Source organism: Cyanistes caeruleus, chromosome 2 (assembly GCF_971803275.1).
Source record: "Cyanistes caeruleus chromosome 2, bCyaCae1.hap1.1, whole genome shotgun sequence".
Lineage (NCBI taxonomy): Eukaryota > Metazoa > Chordata > Aves > Passeriformes > Paridae > Cyanistes > Cyanistes caeruleus.
Window position 1 is genome coordinate 56,522,683 of NC_141702.1, and position 19,317 is coordinate 56,541,999.

The window sequence follows — 19,317 nt, forward strand, 5'->3', positions numbered from 1 at the left end:
TGAAGGCTCTAATTTTAATACTGAAGGGTGATGGACTTTTTTAAATTTCAGATATTTTTGTTCCTTTTCTGTTCAGAAAACTAGCACCACAGTGACACTGTGCATAAAGGAAAAGAAGTCTCTAACCAACCTTGTGGTAGGGAAAAAAAATTACAGAAGCAAAACAAAAGCTATTGCAATTACAAGAAAACATTATGAAAAGTTTATTTTCAACTCCTGCATTTTCATGTTTGGCTCTTATCTGATTCCTTCTGCTTAATTGTTATTTGGAACTGTGCCTTGGAAGACACTACTGCTGCCTCTCCTCTCAATTTGGAAAGTGTGGCAAAGCAGCTCTATTCAGCTTCAGAGCAGTGAACATAATTGGAGCCCTAGTTCGCAAGCATGAAAGGAGGTGCTGTGCCTTTGATTAGAACTTCCATCTCTCTGTGGTGTTTATCTGAAGTGTTATTTCTGTCTTCAGTGTCGACAATGGCAAATTAACATTTTACAATGCTTTCCAATGAGCTCCCAGATCTTGGCTACTGCTCAGCTCTCCCTGACGTGGAGCCTGATGTCACACTCTGCCCTTGTTTTAAATGTGACCCAGGACATTTTAAGAAATGTTAAGATGTCGAGATTTTTCCCCTTTATAAAATTTCTAAATGCCACATGTCACAGAGAATGATGAGCTGAAACACACTGCAGGGACACTAGAGGTGGGGAGTATTGACAGAATCAGGCAGCCCCAGGACTGAGATAATTTTACACCACCTCTGACTGGGAAAAGAGACATTACTAAGTTTCCAGTACACATATGCAAGCCCCATTTAGGGCAGGGCTCCATGCACACACTCCAGGCAGAGCAAAGTTAGGACTGCTGGCAAATAACAGCTACCAGTGGGGTGAAAAGAGATGATTTGCTGCTGTGCTTTACTTGAAAGAAAAAAGTTTACAGATTTTTCTGGCTTCAAAACATGTGAAAGGAAGATATTACAATCTACAGCAACTAGTCTTCTGCATCTGGGTGCATTTCACACATCAGTGCCCACCATTGTTATTTTCACTTCTTTTTTTAATGGAATCAAGTGTCCTGTCTACTAAATAAGGGCTTTCTAATTTTATGTTATTTATTGCTTCAGAGGGGGAGGAGAAAGAATTTCCTAGCAGAGTAAAAATAAACTGGACATCATCAGCCAAAAAAAGTACCAATACTAACTGATAGAAAGTGTTTTGTTTAATATAAAATATAAATTATTTAACACCATAGATAATTAGTGAAGTCATTAATAAAAGTTCACAGAATAATACTCCAGTAAAAAAATAGATTAATGACGCTTATAAGTGAATAAGGACTACAAGTAAAACAAACAGCACGGCTGGACATGAAATATTTCATTCAGACAAAAGAAAGTATATTTGGCAAGACTGCTGCCAAAGCAGCCAGGAACTCTGACAAAACTGCAATGAATCTTTACTATGTGCAGTACACCTCATTTGAAAAATACAACTGCCTGGAATTTGCAACACTAATTTATTTTGATAAGAACAAGTAGTCCTACTGAAGACATAGTTGCATAGGTAGTTACTCCACAGTTCCCTTCATAGCTGCAAAATGCAGTCCAAACAGATATTTGATGTCAGGAAAATATTTTTTGAAAGCTTGTGTTTTCAGGTAGACCTTAATGTCAACACTCCTTTGGTATTTCACCATTCTGAATACTCTTCTATTTTACTTATAGCACACTTTAAAATGCAAATTTAATAACTTACATAGTGGTTGGGCTTGTTTTGCTCTAGATCACACTTTTTCACTTGATTCTTTGCTCCCAATGGATTGATCTACAGCCTACATAAATGCCTAAGAGACGGTTTAGTCAGATAGCAAATTAGGAAACATTGTATTTGACAGTTTCAGGTTTTTTTTCCAGTCCAGTGAGGAGCTGAACCTCCACCTTCTGTTGATTTCAAGGAACCCAGGGCAAAAGTCATCCAAAACAGGTTTGCACCATTGATAAGTCACAACTGGTACCATTTTGCATATTTAAGTATTTTAATTTCTTTGTTTGTTGTTAATCCTAGAAGAGAGATCATAATTGCAGCCTTCAACGCATGTAATGAACATTGCCCCAGTATTCAGAAATAAATTATGCCTCTGCGTCATGGCACTCGGGCTCAAAGGCAATATTTGTCCTTCCATTTGTGCTTAAGTTTGAGCCTCTCACTGCCTTTTTCTTCTTCTTCCTCAATTCCACCCCACGGGATGTAGGTTCGTTTTCAACACCATTAGTTGTAACTGATGACAGAGGAGTATCGACACTCATTAAGTTGTGCTGATTTTCTCTCTCATTCCTTTGTATTCTTTTCTTCTTTTTCTTTGTACCTCTAGAGGAAGGTGGATATAAAAAGAGTAAAAGAAACACAAAGTTAGCCCAAATTTAGAGCTTTTTCCACCTACAGCTGATGTGTTAGAGCAATTGTCTGCCTGTCCTCTTGAGCACAATGCTGAAACAACTACAAAAACTACTGTTCCACAGCAGAACAAAGACAGAAAAACCATGAAGACAAAATATGAGACCACTCCACTAGTCTACTTTTTATCATAGCATTGCTTTGAAAAGAACAGCTCATGATCTTAAAAATCAGTTTGTCTTGATCAATAGACGACAGATGTAATTAAAAATTACAAATTTCCAGTCTCCTCCTCTCATAAAAGCAATTGGGTTTTTTTTTCATTTTCCTAAGCTCAGACACTAAAATGTTTACAATTAAGGAGAGATTCCTGGTTTATTTATGCAACAAGAATGAGACAGGCAGTCAAAGTATGTAAGATTAGTTTTTCCATTTTAATTTACCTGAATGAGGGCAGAGTCAGAAATCACTCTAATGTCTATTTATGCTTACAGTGCCAAAAGGACCAGCCAAGCTCCTGTATCCCAGCTGATGCCTCTAACTGGTCTTGCACATAATGGCAAAGATTTTGCAGATGTTACACCACGTCTACCATGAATTCCCACTCTTGACAGAAAATGTAACTTTATTTAATTATAAATATGTAACAATACTTCAACTCTAACCTTACCAAGGAAGGTATTGCCTTGGCTCAAAATTTGCTTTGTGCCTAGCACAAAAGGGTCTTGGCTTATGACCTGAACTGTTTAATGCTGCTGAAACACATAAGCAAATGGATAAATCAAGACTGAAGAATGTAATGTGTGTCTTTTCCACAAAAATGGTGTTACAAGTTACACTGCTGATGACACTGTCCTAATTTAATCAGATTTTATAGATGAAAATGCTTACACATTAGCCTTGCTAATGAACTGATGAATATCTGCCTGTAGTTGGAACTGTTTTTTAGGCTAAACTGTATACTTATGAATATGGGGATTGCTGCAGCTCTAGTACTGGAACATCCTAAGGAAAAGGTTTGGGAGTCTAAGACTCTCTGTGTTAGGATTCCTAGAACAATTTGAGGAGTATTGCTGCATGAGGAAATTAGGGTACAAAGTCATAATTATTCAGTGTTATAAGTACCAATGTACCAAACCCAGTGTTCAGCTGGGTCTTGTGTAAATTTCTGCAGAGCACTACCTAGTGCAGCTCAAGAAAACCGTAAAATGGGAACAAACCTAAGGACATATTGGCTGTGCTGACAAGTAGGAGCTGATCATTAATATTCAAAGGGTAAGACTACTACACAATTTCCAACATAAAGCTACTCTAATTTTTAGAAGAAGCTTTCATCTTTTTATTATTTGAACATCAGATGTGATGATGTATCAAAACTTAGATTAAAATTAATCAACATAATTTCTCTGTTTCTTCTAGAATCTGCAGAAGACACGTCAACTGCTTGGCTAAGATAAAAGTCTACTACCATCTTGTATAAAATTTGTTTTCCTATTGCAAAACAGTATTTTCCACCCAGAAGTTCTCAAAAAATATACATTTCATAAGGAACTTGCCATTCATGTTCTTTTACAGCAGGTATTGTGGCTGTAGCTCTAATTAGCAAACCAGCCATCATTCATTTGGCTTAGTGAGTTGTGCAGGTGTTAAAGTTTCACTTCTCCATACTGGAAGTGTGTACTTGGCAAACTCTTAATTCTTAGGAATAATGCAGTAAATAAATTTCATGTCATATACATCAACGTGACATGAATATTCAGTGCATTTTCATAGAAAACAGGAAAGTAACAGCATGTTTTAGGTGGAGCAACTATAAGTACAGATTGGACTGGATCTCAAGTCATGTTGATATTGCTGTTAGATACTGAAATACAAACCTTTTCCAGTTAAGACGGCAACACTTGCATGTAAGTAAATTTTTAAGGATATTTCAAGACACATTGACTGCAGTGAGCAAGAAAACCAGAGTCCTGGCATGTCATGTTTTCGGTAAAGTAAAGTGAGAGTTTTCAGGAAAAAAAGGCAGCCCTGTTTCTCAGCTATTTTATTATCTGATGTGTGCTGTATAAATACCTATAAACAGAAATACTGACAGTTTTTCAAACTAGTGACATCAGCAGTGCCAGAGGATTCTTTCCTAGCTCTCAAAATAAGGCAACAGCTTGCAGTCTTTTCTGAAAAAAAACCTGGTACATTTGGTCACTGCTGAAGAGTTATGACACGAAGCATGAATGAATGCAGGCTGGAACGTCCACGATGCTCCTGCTACCTACACCTCAGGATGAGGGAGCACATTCCAGTGACTGCATGTAGATGACATCTCTTACCTTTTTAAAATGTAACTGAAGTGATTTTTGGGCTCTGTTCCTCCAGTGTGACATTTGCTCAGGTTAGCCCTAGTTTCCATTAAAATGAACATGTGTATTTGGTATGAATCAAAATTCTTGAATTTTCTTAAATTATTTGTGATTTCACATTTTAAATCTGCGATCCCACATTTTTCAGTGGATGCCCTGGAAAAATCACTCAAAATAATTGTTTCCTGAAGTCCTACCAATGGGAGTTGAGTCATCCCAAATTTTTGATACTGACTTCTAACGGACTATGTCAACCGTCACAGCAACTGTGCTTTCAAGGCATTTCCTTCCTTAATTTGTACATATATAATATGCATATATATATATATATACACATATATATAATATGTACAGCTAGAATAGTTGTGTCCAAAATTCAACACTGAATTTTGCCAATGCATAGTTGTACAGCTCACTCCTCATCACACTTGAGGGTTAAACTTTCCACTCACAATTTATTTTCAAATCTAGATACAGCTGGAGACGCAAAATTTCAGATTTAAAGGCAGGTTAAAATGAGGTATGTATCTGCATCTACAGCGTAATGTACAAACTATTTATATGAGGAGGGAACCAGTCTGGAAAATGATCAGTGAAATAACTTTGGTTAGGTGACAGATGCAATGGCAAACATGGGAAGTATTTTCAGATATCAATTTTTGAAGCAAAAATGGTTGCAAAAGTTAAAGATATTGTGGGAGCTCCTGTTCAAAATGCTGATATCTTGTCTGATTACAACTTCCATGCATCAGAGAGCTATGATTTTTAAGAAATGCAAGTGCCACCACCAAAGGTGCTGCTGGCATCTTCTTAGAATGTGAAAACCTTTTGGAATTTACATTAATTAACTTTCAGAAGGTGGAAAAATAGTTTTCAGTCAGCAGCAATAAATCCTCATACATAACTAAGGAATGCCAGTGAGCAACCACATATCCCTGAATTTTGACTGTCATGTACATTGTAGTCCTTGCTCTTCTGGGGATGTGCATATGTATATGAACTGTTACTTTCACATTTTGGGTGTGAAGAAGTCTCTCACTGAACACCCTAAAGCTAACTTCTTGTTTTACTTGAAAAAAAAAATAACCCTTCCAACATTTCTCACAGTTTTCAAACAGCAGTTGCAGGAGTAACACTGCAAATTGTTTTAAGCTTGCTTACTGTGTTGCAGGTGAGTCACTATCTGTGTCATGTTTGGAGATAAATTTCAGGTCCCCTGACTTACTGGTGACTGGTGACATCTGTAAAAGAAACAAAAAAAGCAGGAAGGTAAAAAGATGATAGACAACAGGGCCAACACATGTGCATAGAAAACCCACCAGCTTCCTGAATAAGGAGAGAATATACCTCGTTTGAAAAAGAATGTCTATCAGCCATAAAATGTTAACTCCTATGTGGTTACAAACAAGGAAACAGTACCCTGCTTAAAAAATAAAAAAGCTACTTGCAAATAAAAGACAGTTTTCAGGTATGTGTAGAAACAAGAGGCTATGAATCTGCTTGAAGACAGCTTAAAATATACATTATTTTTAAAGAATTGCTATTTGTGCTACTACAAGTGAAAAAGCAGAACGCTATAAAGCCTTCTTATTGCATAGTTTTCACAAGAAAAACCTGTCTTTTTTAAGCCTGCAAGTGTCATTCAAGAGCAGTTCAAATAACTCCAGGTTACTTTGTAAATCAGAGCTAAAAGGATTTCCCAAATCTGGAAAAGTAAATTCTCTCATTTCCATAGTAATTAGAGGGTCTCTGTACAACTTGCTCCCTCTACAAACAAACCTAATTCTAACAGATCTCAAACTTGATGAAAGAATTCCCATAAGGAAATGTGAATGTCCTTCCTGAATCTTCAGGGACAGGTTATTTTATTAGTTTAACATTATTTTTCTGCTGACTTAGAATAAACAAGGTCAAGCTCCCACTGACTTACTGAATTCATACATTTACACTGCCCACAACAACTATGTTCAAATATTAGTCATTAGAATTAGTCTGCTGTAAAAACACAAGATTGCTGGATTAGTTTAGACAAAAGTCAGCCTATTAGAATACAATAATGTAGCACTGGCAGGGCTAGGAAGAAAAATCATCTACTTCACACAGAAAATCCTTGTTAATACAGTAATAAACTTGAGACTAAGTCAATGGTAAAAGTAAACACAAAAGAAGGAAATACAATACCACTGATATGAAAATACAAGGGAGTGTTGTAAAGGGAATGGCTCCAAGTAATTAATACTTCCTTCAGCATTTATAACCTTGTGGTTCCTTGCCATACACAATCATGAATTCACTCTGCTTGCAGTCAAAACAAAATCTTTCTCAGAAAATCCTGTATGAATGATGTTGAACCATTTTTACCCACCTTTTTGAGTAAATATTACAGAATCTTCTCACTGGAATAATACTATAATCAAATATGAATCATCTCAAAGAATGGCAGAGTAGAATTCACTAAAGTGCTACTACAGAAGACCGACCTCATAAAAAACAGACAAGATATTTTACACTCTCAGACACCTAAACACAGAAAATTATCCTTGTTTTACAGATAAAATATTAAAGTATCCCCTAAATTAAGCTGCTTAACTGAAAGTTCTTATGATATTTTAAAAAGAAATCATCACATAACCTTTCATATATTAAAGCACAGCTTTTTAGTATGAGTACCAAGGAAAGCAGAGCACACAATTGGAGACATTTGAATAGCTGTTCATCTCACATGGCAACTCATGAGAATTCCTAGGTCTGTGGAGACAGACACCCAACACTCACAATATTGTTTATAACAGCTTTCTTACTTCATTCCTACAAACTTTCAAGCACGTTACAAAGAAGGACCTAGATACTAGATCTTTTTGAAGCAGACTAGGTAGGAACTGCCACCACCTCCTTTTGTCTGTCCTACACACTTTTCTATCCCTCAGTCTACTCCTTTACCTTTTCCCAACCTAGTGATGTAAGAAGCAGCAGTACTGAAGAAACGAGGGACCAGTGGCAAATGCAAGTAGGCAGTGCAGGAGCTGGTGAAGCAAGGGGATGAAGCATCAGGAGGAAGAAGTGGAGGCTGGCAAAACATGCAGGAGATATTTGGCAAAGGAGGTATGGTAATACATATTGGGAACTCACTAAGGATACATCAATGTAAGGAGCAAGCCAGGGAAGGCTGCAGTATGGGGGAACTGAGGAGGCTGTTGAGCTCATCTTTGTTCATTCCTAAACTTCTCGACCACTTGTTATGCATGGGCAGATCTCCCAGGAAGCTCCAAACAGCTCTGCACTATCATCACTGCCTCTGTACTAAGATGCAGTAAAGCTGGTGCTGGAACAGGCATGGTATGAGCCATGACACTCCTCCAGATTGCAGAGCCCAAATATTCATATAGCATTATTAGGGCAGTGCTTGCTTTAAAGAAAAACACTCTAACATTTCAGATACTTATGTATATTTTTCTGTTCACAAGAACAAATACTGAATACAGTACAAAAAATTAGCTCATTTGTACAGCGCCACTAATGGGTGTTCAATTTTGTTGCCATGATCTAATTTTCTCCCAGTTTGTGAAATATAGCCCACCAGAATAAGAGAACATTAGTCCATGTCAACTGTAGAAGCTTGGATTTTTCTCAAGGTTCTCTAAAGGTTTTTGCTTTATGATCATATAAATGAAAGCTGTAATAAAGTACATATTCTCCTTTTCTAAATGGCTTGCCTGCTTTACAGCTCTTTTGTTTTATATTTAACATTCTCTCTTGCTGCCACATAATAAGCAACCAAGGCAATATAAATAAAGGCAAAATACACAAAAGCATATCAAGTTCCTGATTCCTGCTATAGAATCCACAGCAGTAAATCAAGCACTAAACCCTTCCTGTGCAAATAGTATGTGCAATCAGGTATTTCAGAACACACTTTCTAAAAGAACCTAGAGCAGAGGGCATCTAAAGGAAATACTAAGGACATCATCTCATCCCAAATCTATGTTTTTGGTAGTACTTTCCTCTAGGCTGTGCAGAGCTGTCCTTAATACTGATGGTCTGCAGAGGTCCTCTAGCACACTAGTAGGTAGATGGACAGAATGGAGTGCTGCAGGAAATCTATTCAGATGATTCAAGCCATGACAGTAAATGAGTTTGCTCTATAACCTACAGAGGAACTCTCATAGAAGCTGTTTCTACAGAACTTCATCTAATTAAAAACTCATTGGATCACAGATGGCAAGAATGAACATGTCTCTGTGCCTTTTCAGACTCGTCTTTAGGACACTACACTCAGTACTAAGTCTGTATTTTGTTTTCTATTACGCAGTCCATGGATAAAAGATTCACAGCCATGTATTTAACTACCCAAAACTATGCCAATGCCTGCTGTCAAAACTGTTCTAACAAGTCAAGTTTGGGAGAAATGCAACACCACACCTCACTCATCATTTTCTTCCCTGCTATTCTGCACCCATCCACACATTTCCCCATTAAATGAACAACTGGCAGAGACCTTCACTAGCAGAATTGCATTTATTTCTTTTGCCATGATATTCCTATTTAAAATGCAATTAACTTACAATTGTTTTTTCTGCTCTTTAGGGTTTTTAAAGAACAAGCCTATCTAAATCAGACTGACCATATTCTGGCTCTTATATCTAGCCGTATTAGATTAGTTGTGAGAATCTAGCAGAACCATGGCTCTGTATACAAGACAGACATTGGCATGAATTTCTCTCTTTTGCATAAAAGGGTATAAACTGTAGTCATGGCTGAACACCAGCAAATACTGCATTTCAGAAATCAAATCCACTATGTGCATTTTTAAGGCTCAACAAAAGGAGGAGGAGGAAGAGTGGAGACAAGATACTTTAGATTGAAGCAGTATGGCTTAGAACACCTGTTTTCAGTCTTGACAATTTGGCCTCTGGGAATTTATATGGGATCACAGCTTTGCATTAACATTTGCATAAAAAAAAGTTCAATTCTCTTCAGAAAGAGGTTATGAGGACCCAAGGAGAAAAATGGGGAAGAGAGAAGTTAACTTGCTCCTGAGATAATATGTGTTAGTCAACAGCATTTTTGGTTCTGCTTGACCAGCTCAGTGGCTTAGCCTGATTCTTCCTATGTTTAAACAGACTGGTCACCTACAGTAAATGTCTATGCATGCAATTTCAATAAAACAGATATTAATTTGCTTATAAACCAGATACCTTCTCTTTCAATGACTCAAGTAATACTATAGACATAGGCATAAATATTTTTTGAGACAGAACATGTAGCTACCAGCTTACAAATAAAGTAGCACCACAAATGCTTGAGAGAGAGTAATTCAACTTGCATGTGCAGCTGACACTCTGGAGGGAAGGGATGCCAGAGGGACCTCGAGAAGCTTGAGAGCTGGGTCTATGCAAACATCATGAAGTTCAATGAAGTAAAGTACAAAGCCCTATACCTGGGTTGTGGCAATCCCAGACACACCTACGGGCTGGGCAGAGAAGTGACTGAGTGCAGCCTTGTGGAGAAGGATTTGGGGGTAATGGCTGGTGACAAAGTCAACATGAGCCAGCCATGTGTGCTCATAGCCCAGAAGGCCAAACAAATCCCAGGCTGTATCCAAAGGAGTGTGGCCAGCAGGTCATAGGAGGTGATTCAGCACCTCTGCTCTGCTCTTGTGAGACCCCACCTGCAGTGCTGTGCCCAGTTCTGGACATGGAACTGTTAAAGTCCAGAGAAAGGTCATGAAGTTGATTAGAGGACTGGAGCACCATCCCTACAAAGACAGGCTAAGAAAGTTTGGGCTGTTCAGCCTGGGGAAGAGAAGGTTGTGTGGAGACCTCACAACCTTTCAGTATCTGACAGGGGCCTACAGAGAAGCTGGAGAGGGACTCTTTTTCAGTGTCCTGATTTCAGCCAGGGCAGGGTTAAATTTTGTCCAATAGCTGGGAGAGGCACAGCCAGGACCCAGATGTGATACATCATTGTATGTGATACATCATTGCCAGGGGTGGGGGAAAAAGGATTCTCTCGGAGAAGGATTTCTTCCAGTCAGAAACTTGATGTGGGGAAGCCATCAAGTTATTAATTTATTGCAGCAGGCTCCACAGAGAGCATCTTTGGATGTGAATCACTCTCTCTTTTGCGCACTTTTTTCATTAACACTGCTGATGTTACTGTTCATTTCCTTATCTCATTGCTGTTTACGGTAAATTTTTCTTATCACAGCCCAGGATGTTCACCTTTTGTGCCTCCAATTCTCAACCTCATCCTAGTGCAGTGGAAAGAAGGTAGGAAGCAGGAGCAAGTGAATGATGTGTGGATTGGGAGAGCCTCGGTGGGGGCACTGAATTGGTCAGTACCATTCCTACAACATTACCTTCCTGTAATGACAGGACAAGGAACAATGGTACAAACAGAGAGAGGGGAAATTTAGGTTACATATTAAGAGGAAATTTTTTACTGTGAGGGAGGAGAAACACTGAAACAGGTTGCCCAAGGAAGCTGTGGATGCCCCAACTCTGCCAGTGTTCAAAGCCAGGTCAGATAAAGCCTTGAGCAACCTGGTCAAGTGGGAGGTATCTCTGCCCATGACAGAGGGAGTTGGGACTAGATGACCTTTAAGGTCCATTCCAACCCCTTCACATTCTATGACTTTATCTTGAGCAGTACAAACTGCATTTTAAAGGAAAAACAGAGTACCAAGAAATAGAAAACTAAAGAACTCAAAAGCTAAAATACGTTAATGTTGGGTAAAGATTAAGAAAAATGGCCCATTCCTCATAAATGGTGCCATAGTAACACTTCCTTTAGATGAATGATTTCTTAAAGAATAATCAAAGTCATTACTACTTCAAAAGTAGAATTTGTAAAGATATATCTATTTTATAATGCTATTTAACAATTTATGTGGAAGACTACACAGTAGCTTTGCAGATTGACTCTAGAAAAGCATTGTTTCTTTCAGCCTAGATGTCAATACCTTCAGAAAGAGAGACCTGTAATCATACTAGCTAGGAATGCAGCCCAGAATTATGAACTAAACTATAATACATTCTACTTCAATTGAAAAACACTTTTTTTCGTATGTGCTATCTCTCTGAACCTTGAAAATGAACACACTTCATGATGTGTCAAAAGTCTTCAGCTCTATTCACTGCAAGAGTTTCACTAATTCTTAGTGTTTCCCTCATCAGCATAATCACATCTTCCTATTTCCCCCTCCTCCTCCTAAAAGATAATCAGTCTCTGAAGTGTCCCCCAGTAACGCGACGAAAGGTTGGAGAATGGAGAAAATAGAAACAGTACAAACAATAAAATAAAAGCTTTTGATGAAACTAATAGAAAAATTACTAGCCATTATTTTTGAAATATGGAACAAGCTATCCATGCTTTTTAATTTTTTAGATTCAATAAATAAGTTTTAAGCCCACAGAATCACCCACATGTAAATAGCTCAAGCCCAGGGAAAAAGCATCAATTGCTTGGCAGGTTAGTTTCAGACACACTGGGCTAAGTATTCACGAAGCCTGACAACAACCTCCTCTAGGGGAAGAAGAGTGAGACCATGAATTATTTATGTGAACAGTGATAATCCCTAACTTTGTTTAAATATACATGGAATCAAGTTTTGATGACCTTTGGGTAGATTATTCAAATTGTGCAATAATAATGTGGTTCTTGCCAGTAAGCCTTTTCTTTTTTTCTATTTTACATCTTGGCATCATTTTCCAAAGATAAATATACCAGAAAGAATACCTTCCTACACTTTTAATGGAAGTTTTAAATGTATTGTTTTGTCTATTACTACTTCCTAGTATTCTCATGTAACATGGCATTGCATATTTAATATTCAGAATCCAGTTACATGTATTTCATGTGGTGAGTGGCAGACCATTGAATTATAAAACATGTCCATCAGATCTTATAGCCAGTAGAAAATTTACAGAAAAATGAAAAAAAAGACACTCTATAAACCTTGAAACATTTTTGATCAGCCAAAATTTTGCAAAACCCACATTCTAGTTTCTAGTAGAACCCTATCTGAATTCCTGTCCCTTCCACCTTCATCTTACGGAACCTGAAAACAACACATCAACTGCAGCAGCCAGATGATAAATCCATCTCTATTTCTTGGAATTCTTCACCAGTGCAGTGAGAACTTCACTCCATGAAATTTCTATTGGCAGTTTACATGCATGTTGTAATTTTAGATGATTATGACCTAATTTTGTGGCTCAGGAGTTAAGTAACTCATAAGGCAGGAAAACAAGGTTTGCATAAAATTACTATGTTATGAATGCAAAACTGATGGCAGAAAGTATTTTGAAAGAAAGTTCTTTGAACTAAAGCTTTTCAAAAAATTATTTGCAAAGATTAATATTGGATCTTAAGTATTACGCCCTCTTCTAATGTTAATAATTCCATTTTATTCACTCATAAAGCTCTGACGATTAGCTAGATATGCATGTGTAATATCTGCAGTTGGAAAACAATTCTTAATTAGACTATCTGGTATTCACAGTAATTAAGACCATAGTCAGCATTTAAAGTGCCTTATTTAATCTTGAACAGTAGCAAAATCTCACAAGTAATTACTAGGATGACTTTCACAGCAACAGTTTTGAAGTCTCAACAATGCTAAACATTTGACTAATCCTCCAAAAACCCCAGAAAGAATAACAGTTATAGCAGACCTAGGTATAACTAAATATTTGGGAAAATATGCTTGCATCCAAAAAACAAATAACTAAAATATTCATTTATATTTTCCTGCTCGTGTCAACTAAAGTAACAACTTATTTATTTACTCAATAAATATTTTTGGATTAAAAAATAAAAGCTTTTCTTCCAAAGCAAAAAAAAACCCCAACAAAACACCAAAAAACCAAAAAAACCACAGGATTTTACAAAGTAATAGTTTTACTTATTTCCCATATAAAGGAAATTAGCATTTCCCTTCATCAGGTTTTGTACTGAAAAAAAATGAAAGGAATAGGAAGAAAAGCTGCTGTGTCACTGCTGCAAGACAGGAACTGCCATAACCGATGAGCCCCTTCAGTGGTCATCTTAGCAGTTTTGTCTCGGAAGTCTCTAGTATTGCCTAAAGCCAAAACCCTGTACAGCTTTCATTCATTCTGGCAAGCAGCTGAATGACAAATTGTTTCTTCTACATAGAACTCTGCAGCTTTTGTAAACCTATTATACTTCAATGCATCCTAAGTCTTACAGAGATTTGATTCATCATTTGGTTCAACTCACTCTCTTCTTGATGGTTTATACGGTGCTGATGTGACTTGAAATTAAAAATAATCCTCCACATTGTGTTTCCCAGTCATTCTGATGCTTTTAAAATCTCAGCCATTGCCTCAGCCTAAAACGTGTTATTAAAGCAATTAATCCCTAAGTACACACATTGAAGAGTGTCTTGTAGTAGCTGAGTTCACCAAGGTAACTAAGCATGGCACAAACAAAAATTGCCTTCTACTGATAGTAGATGTGTTCCACTCCAGCTTAATGCTCACAGATCTTGTTTAACAGCAGAAGGAAAGAAAAGTAAAAGAAAGAAGAGTGCATTGACTTCACACCAGGTACTATTTTGTATTGTCTCTCCAGTGCTCATTCTTTGCTCATTTAATCTCATATATCCCCTTATGCAATTCTTTTCCAGGACCTGTTCCATAACTTTCCTCTAGACTCTGTACAATTTTGTACTGCCCTTGGCTGTTGTGCAAGATGATAAGCAATGTATTTGCTTGGTTTTGGACTGTTACTGTACATTTGATTCATTATGTCTTTCTTATGTCTGTAGGTACTACAGTAGTAGTACTACTGTAGATTACTACAAAACTCCAACTAGTTATTAAATATGTAGTTAATTTAACTCAAGGTACAAGCAGAATTCAAGTAAAGAACATTTTAATTACATATTATTAAAACTGTGTGTTACTAAAACAAGTACTACTAGTAATACAAAAACTAGTGCTAGAAAAATATGTCAACCATAGACACTTGAGAAATTCTAGGCAAACAAAATGAATCAAATGTTGCTTCTCACAAAGCTGAATAAAACATATGGGTTGCAAGTGTTAGTAATAATAGTTGGTGTACATGAAAGCATTGTGATATAGTAAATTGACTAGATTCCTACCAGATTAAAACACTAAAAAATATATGGGTAACAATAACCAAGTCTAATAACAACTGGTATCTCAGTGCTTCTCTCTTCTAATCCAGGTATGAGTGAAACTGGGTGATTACAACAACATCCTCCTTGCCCCTAGCCATGTAGACAATAAATTAAACCAATCTTCAGTAATGTAATTTTTCCTACATTTATTCTAGTCTGTCTTTACAGAAGTATCTGGAAGTAGTGCACCCTTGTCTTTCCTGGACAATGGTTTGGCTAGGAATTTCTCAGCTACAAAGAGGTAAAGGATACTTCAGATTAATTACTACTACTCAGTGTAGTGATTAATTCCATTTTTCAAGTATAGTTAGGAACAAAACACTTAGTAACTCGATTTATAACAGTTGGCTTCAAGAAGACAGCTGGCTTCAACAAGATTACCAAATGAGTAATCTGTACTCAGTAATTTATTAAATGCTACCTCTCTATATTCACCTACTAAAAACAGAAGCAGCACAAAAAAGGTCAATAGAAATAGTCTTGAATGTTTTTACCTTGAATACTGCAATGTCTTTTCCAGCCTAAATAATTCTATGATAGTATACACTATGGAGCAAAGATTAGATGAATCACCTGAGAAGAATCCCTGAAAAGTTGTAACTAAGCAACACAGATTATGCTTAGAGTCTTCCAAATCAGACACAAAATATTAGATTAAATTTTAGGAAAGTACATGGAAAAGTCAAATAATCTGAAAGAAATTTGAACAACATTTTAAAAGTAGTTGTCTTAGTACAATTTCAGTAAATGAACAGTTGTGGAAAGTACACTTATTAAGGATACAAACATTCTGAAATAAAAATTTCTTAAATTCTAACAGTTGTTGAACTAATTTTTATTACTTTTTTTTTTTTTTTCTAGAAGAGATCCCATATTTTAAGACAATCATCAATCTTACTTCACAGAAGGGGAACATAAACATGTAAAGTTTCTAGTCCCCTGGAGAAGTGAGAGTCAATTGGCCTGCTTTGCATATAGCAGAATCTCTAAAATTCAGGGGAAAAAAACCCCAGTCCATAAAAATCAAATGTCTGTTTTTTCTTAGACTAAAAACAGGGTCTTGTTTCTTTGTTCTTCTCTACATACTGTATATTCTGACTGACAAAAATCACAGAAACAGGAATGCTTACACACACATAACTTGTGTAAACGTGGAGTTAATGGGGGATTTGCCACCCATTACAATGGTGGAAGTAAGCAGGATATTTAATTGCCGCATCATGGAGCAACCAATTCTGCAAAAGATAAATATTTATATACACCTGCTTGCCTGGAATGAGATGTACACATAAGAATTCTTTACATAAAAATCAAAAATTAACACAGTCCATGTGGCACACAAAAGACAACCTACCACTACTTACAGAATCCTTCCTTCTCAAATTATTACCTTAGCTAGTGTCAGAGAACCTTCCTCTGTTTCTGTCGGTCCTTCTGGTAGGAGAGAAGCAGAATCTGGTATTAATCCTGAAGATTGTTCTTCATATTCTTCTGAAAAGAGGAACCATAATTCGCCATTATTAGACTATGAAAGAATTTGTGAACCACCATGATATTACAATCTAGCCAAAAACAGGATATGAACAAAAACAGGTGAAAAACGTTTGAAGGCAAATGTTGTTTGAGAATTTATGAAAATTTCTCATATAAACCTTTATTTATACTAGCAAGTTTAGATTTAAATGTGATTTATATGTTGGTTATTGTACAAAAGCATTCAAACATTTACCTAAGAACAAAGTCCATACATTAGGAAGCAGCTGATACTTAACAAATCTTACACATTGTTTTTGATTCAATAAAGTGATCATCAACTGCAATAATAAATTATTTAACAGAGATTTTTTTTTCCACAGTTGGACAACTGCCTCAAAAAGTTTACTTAGGTTGTTTTTTGTTGTTGTTTTTCAGAACATTTCTTTAAGGCTCTCACTGAAGACTCCTCCTTCAGACTTCTCTCGGGGTTACATTGCAAGGAGGAAAGGCAGGGCAAAATGCACAGGATGTACAAGGACAGGACAATATGGAAGGGCATAGTAAATCTAACTTTAATTAACCTCATCAATTGAGCACAGTGTTATGTGGAAGTGTTTTTTAGGAAAGAGGCTTAAATACTAGATTTCCCTTCAAAGAAATAGGGAGGAACTAAAAAATGGGAGAAACCATCTTGAGAAATGTTGGGTTAAAATATTTCTAAATAATTTCTAAATATACTAATATAGTATAACTAATATAGTATAACTTATAGTTTGATAGTTTAGGAAGGCAAATGAATTTCTTGTAGCATGCAGCCACATGCTGTGTCCACAAGCTTGAGTATTTACAACTGCCAGGACACTGAGCATCTTTGCATCAGTGGACTAAATAGGATGATTCCTATATTATTTGTTCAAATTCATCTAGGCTTGTCTGTATCAGTTTAATCAAAACTGTTTTAATGAAAAGGACCTGGTATCAAGTTCAATGCCTGCTTGCAGATTTAACCATTACTGTTCTTTTAAAACTTCATACTGAAATCCAGATATTTGGGAACTGAACATTCTCCATTAGAGCAGGGGGAAAATTAAGAGTTTATACAGAAGCTAGATTTAATGGAAATTGCCTAAGAAAAAGTCCAAGGTGTTTGTGAAATGCTCTGATGTGTCCTAAAACACTGCCAAGCTGGGACCTGAATTAGGTGGCTCTGCGTTAGAAAAGACAAGGGACCAATCCAGCTGACAGATAATCAAGTCAGTAATAAGGTGATTTATTCCATAAGCTGAAATGCTTAACCAAGTGCAATGATTAGCTAACTTGATACAGTTTTTGCACCACAATAAGTCATCATTATGCCACGTGTGTACTACATAAACTCCTATCTTCAGAACAATAAGCAGAACAGCATGGTAAAATCTTGGTGCATCAGTTAAACCCACACCGGTATACCAGGAAGACAGCAGTAAACTTACTTTCACCAGCCACATAATTAGCTGGAAAATAGCCTTGCTGTCCATTTGCTAGGCTGCCAAACCACCAGTTATCATTATCTTTGTATAACACTTGGATAATGTCACTGCGATGGATGGTTAGCTCATCTGATCGATGCGCTGTGTAGTCATAAAGAGCCACTACCTAAAAGAGAGATAAGAACACCACAGCTTTATCACAACCATGCCACAGAGAAAAAAGCGCAACATTCACTTCCTCTTGCAGAAAAGCAGCTGAAACCAAAGCTGCACTTTGGTAAAAGCTGAGGCTGCCTCAAGTTTTGCTAATGGGATCAGGGGTGGTGGGAAAGCAGCAGGAGAGGCAAGATAAAGGACTGTGGGATTGCAGAAATGGTTAAGAACATTCAATTCACTAAGATTAGCTTCAAAACAGCAGCTGTTAGTTTTATAAGCAATTTGCTTGTGAAGCAAAAGGGAAAAAAAACTTCATACAGTCACTTTCTCAGAATTGTTATACCACCTTCAGATCCCATTCTCTGTGTGCTCATGAAGCATATGTGTTTGAATAAATACTTCAACAGTATGACAGCTTTATCCAAGGAAAAATTTAATACAAAAAGACATTGCAAAGTTTTGCTTTGATCCCTCACTTTTTTCTTTTTTTCTTTTCTTTTTTTCATTTATTTTGTTTTGTTTAGCAATAAGCATTTGGATATAAAATCTTATGAATATCTGCAAAAATACTTTTATATTCCATTTCACATAATAAATCTATTTTGACAGTGAAATTCAGTGCAGCTATAGTTTTATGAAAAAGAGTACTAACAGTCATCAGGAGCATGTATACTACATATAATAAACTACCAGAAGCCTGCTTTCTACCCTGAATACAAAAATAACAATTTCTTATTTATTTTCTATGCCCTATGAACAAAAATTTGTCCTAGTGAACTCTGAGCAGAAACACATGAAAGGAAAACAAATGAACTGAAAGAATATGGGAATTACTCACTTCCCTCATCATAAGTGAAGAGCAAAATTATGACCTATTTTACACACAGAATGCTGCTTCCCTACCTACAATTTTCACCTCATACTCCTCTACAAAATTGAAAGTAGAGGTCAGAAACAAGGATCATTAGGAGCAATAGGATGGTTAACAGGATTGAAGGAGACAACAAAGTTATCATGATACAGATAGGAAAAACCCCTTGTTTTTTATTACACATGCATGCATTTAAATTTTAAGACTGCAGAATTCTACAATGTATTTTATATTTGTATTTCTGCTCTGCGCAAGATCACCTGCGAGTTTTGTCTATAAAAATATAGCAAATGACACTTGTATTTTTATAGTTCCATGTCACCAATTAAACAGATTAAATCAGTTATGAATGGGAAAAAATGGAAGTGATTCTACCACTGTAAATTTTATGTGGCAATTTGTGAGCTGGTCAGCACCAAAGAATTAGTA

At 36.6% G+C, this 19,317-nt stretch overlaps 1 protein-coding gene across 8 annotated transcripts in view; it reads right to left on the minus strand.

Moving 5' to 3' along the window:
• Positions 1-1,198: 1,198 nt before the first annotated feature.
• AHI1 (Abelson helper integration site 1) overlaps positions 1,199-19,317 on the minus strand; it is a 90,954-nt gene continuing 72,835 nt past the window's right edge. For 6 of the 8 annotated variants that reach the window (XM_023924586.2, XM_086877166.1, XM_086877167.1 and 3 more), the window contains 4 exons: positions 17,865-18,027; positions 16,307-16,407; positions 5,910-5,989; positions 1,199-2,364 (listed from right to left, as the gene is read on the minus strand). In XM_023924586.2, the coding sequence (XP_023780354.2) occupies positions 2,127-2,364; positions 5,910-5,989; positions 16,307-16,407; positions 17,865-18,027 (582 nt within the window). In that variant the 3' untranslated portion in view covers positions 1,199-2,126. Of the gene's footprint in view, positions 2,365-5,909; positions 5,990-16,306; positions 16,408-17,864; positions 18,028-19,317 lie in introns of those variants that run through there. The other 2 variants (XR_015283231.1, XR_015283232.1) reach the window with 1 other exon arrangement.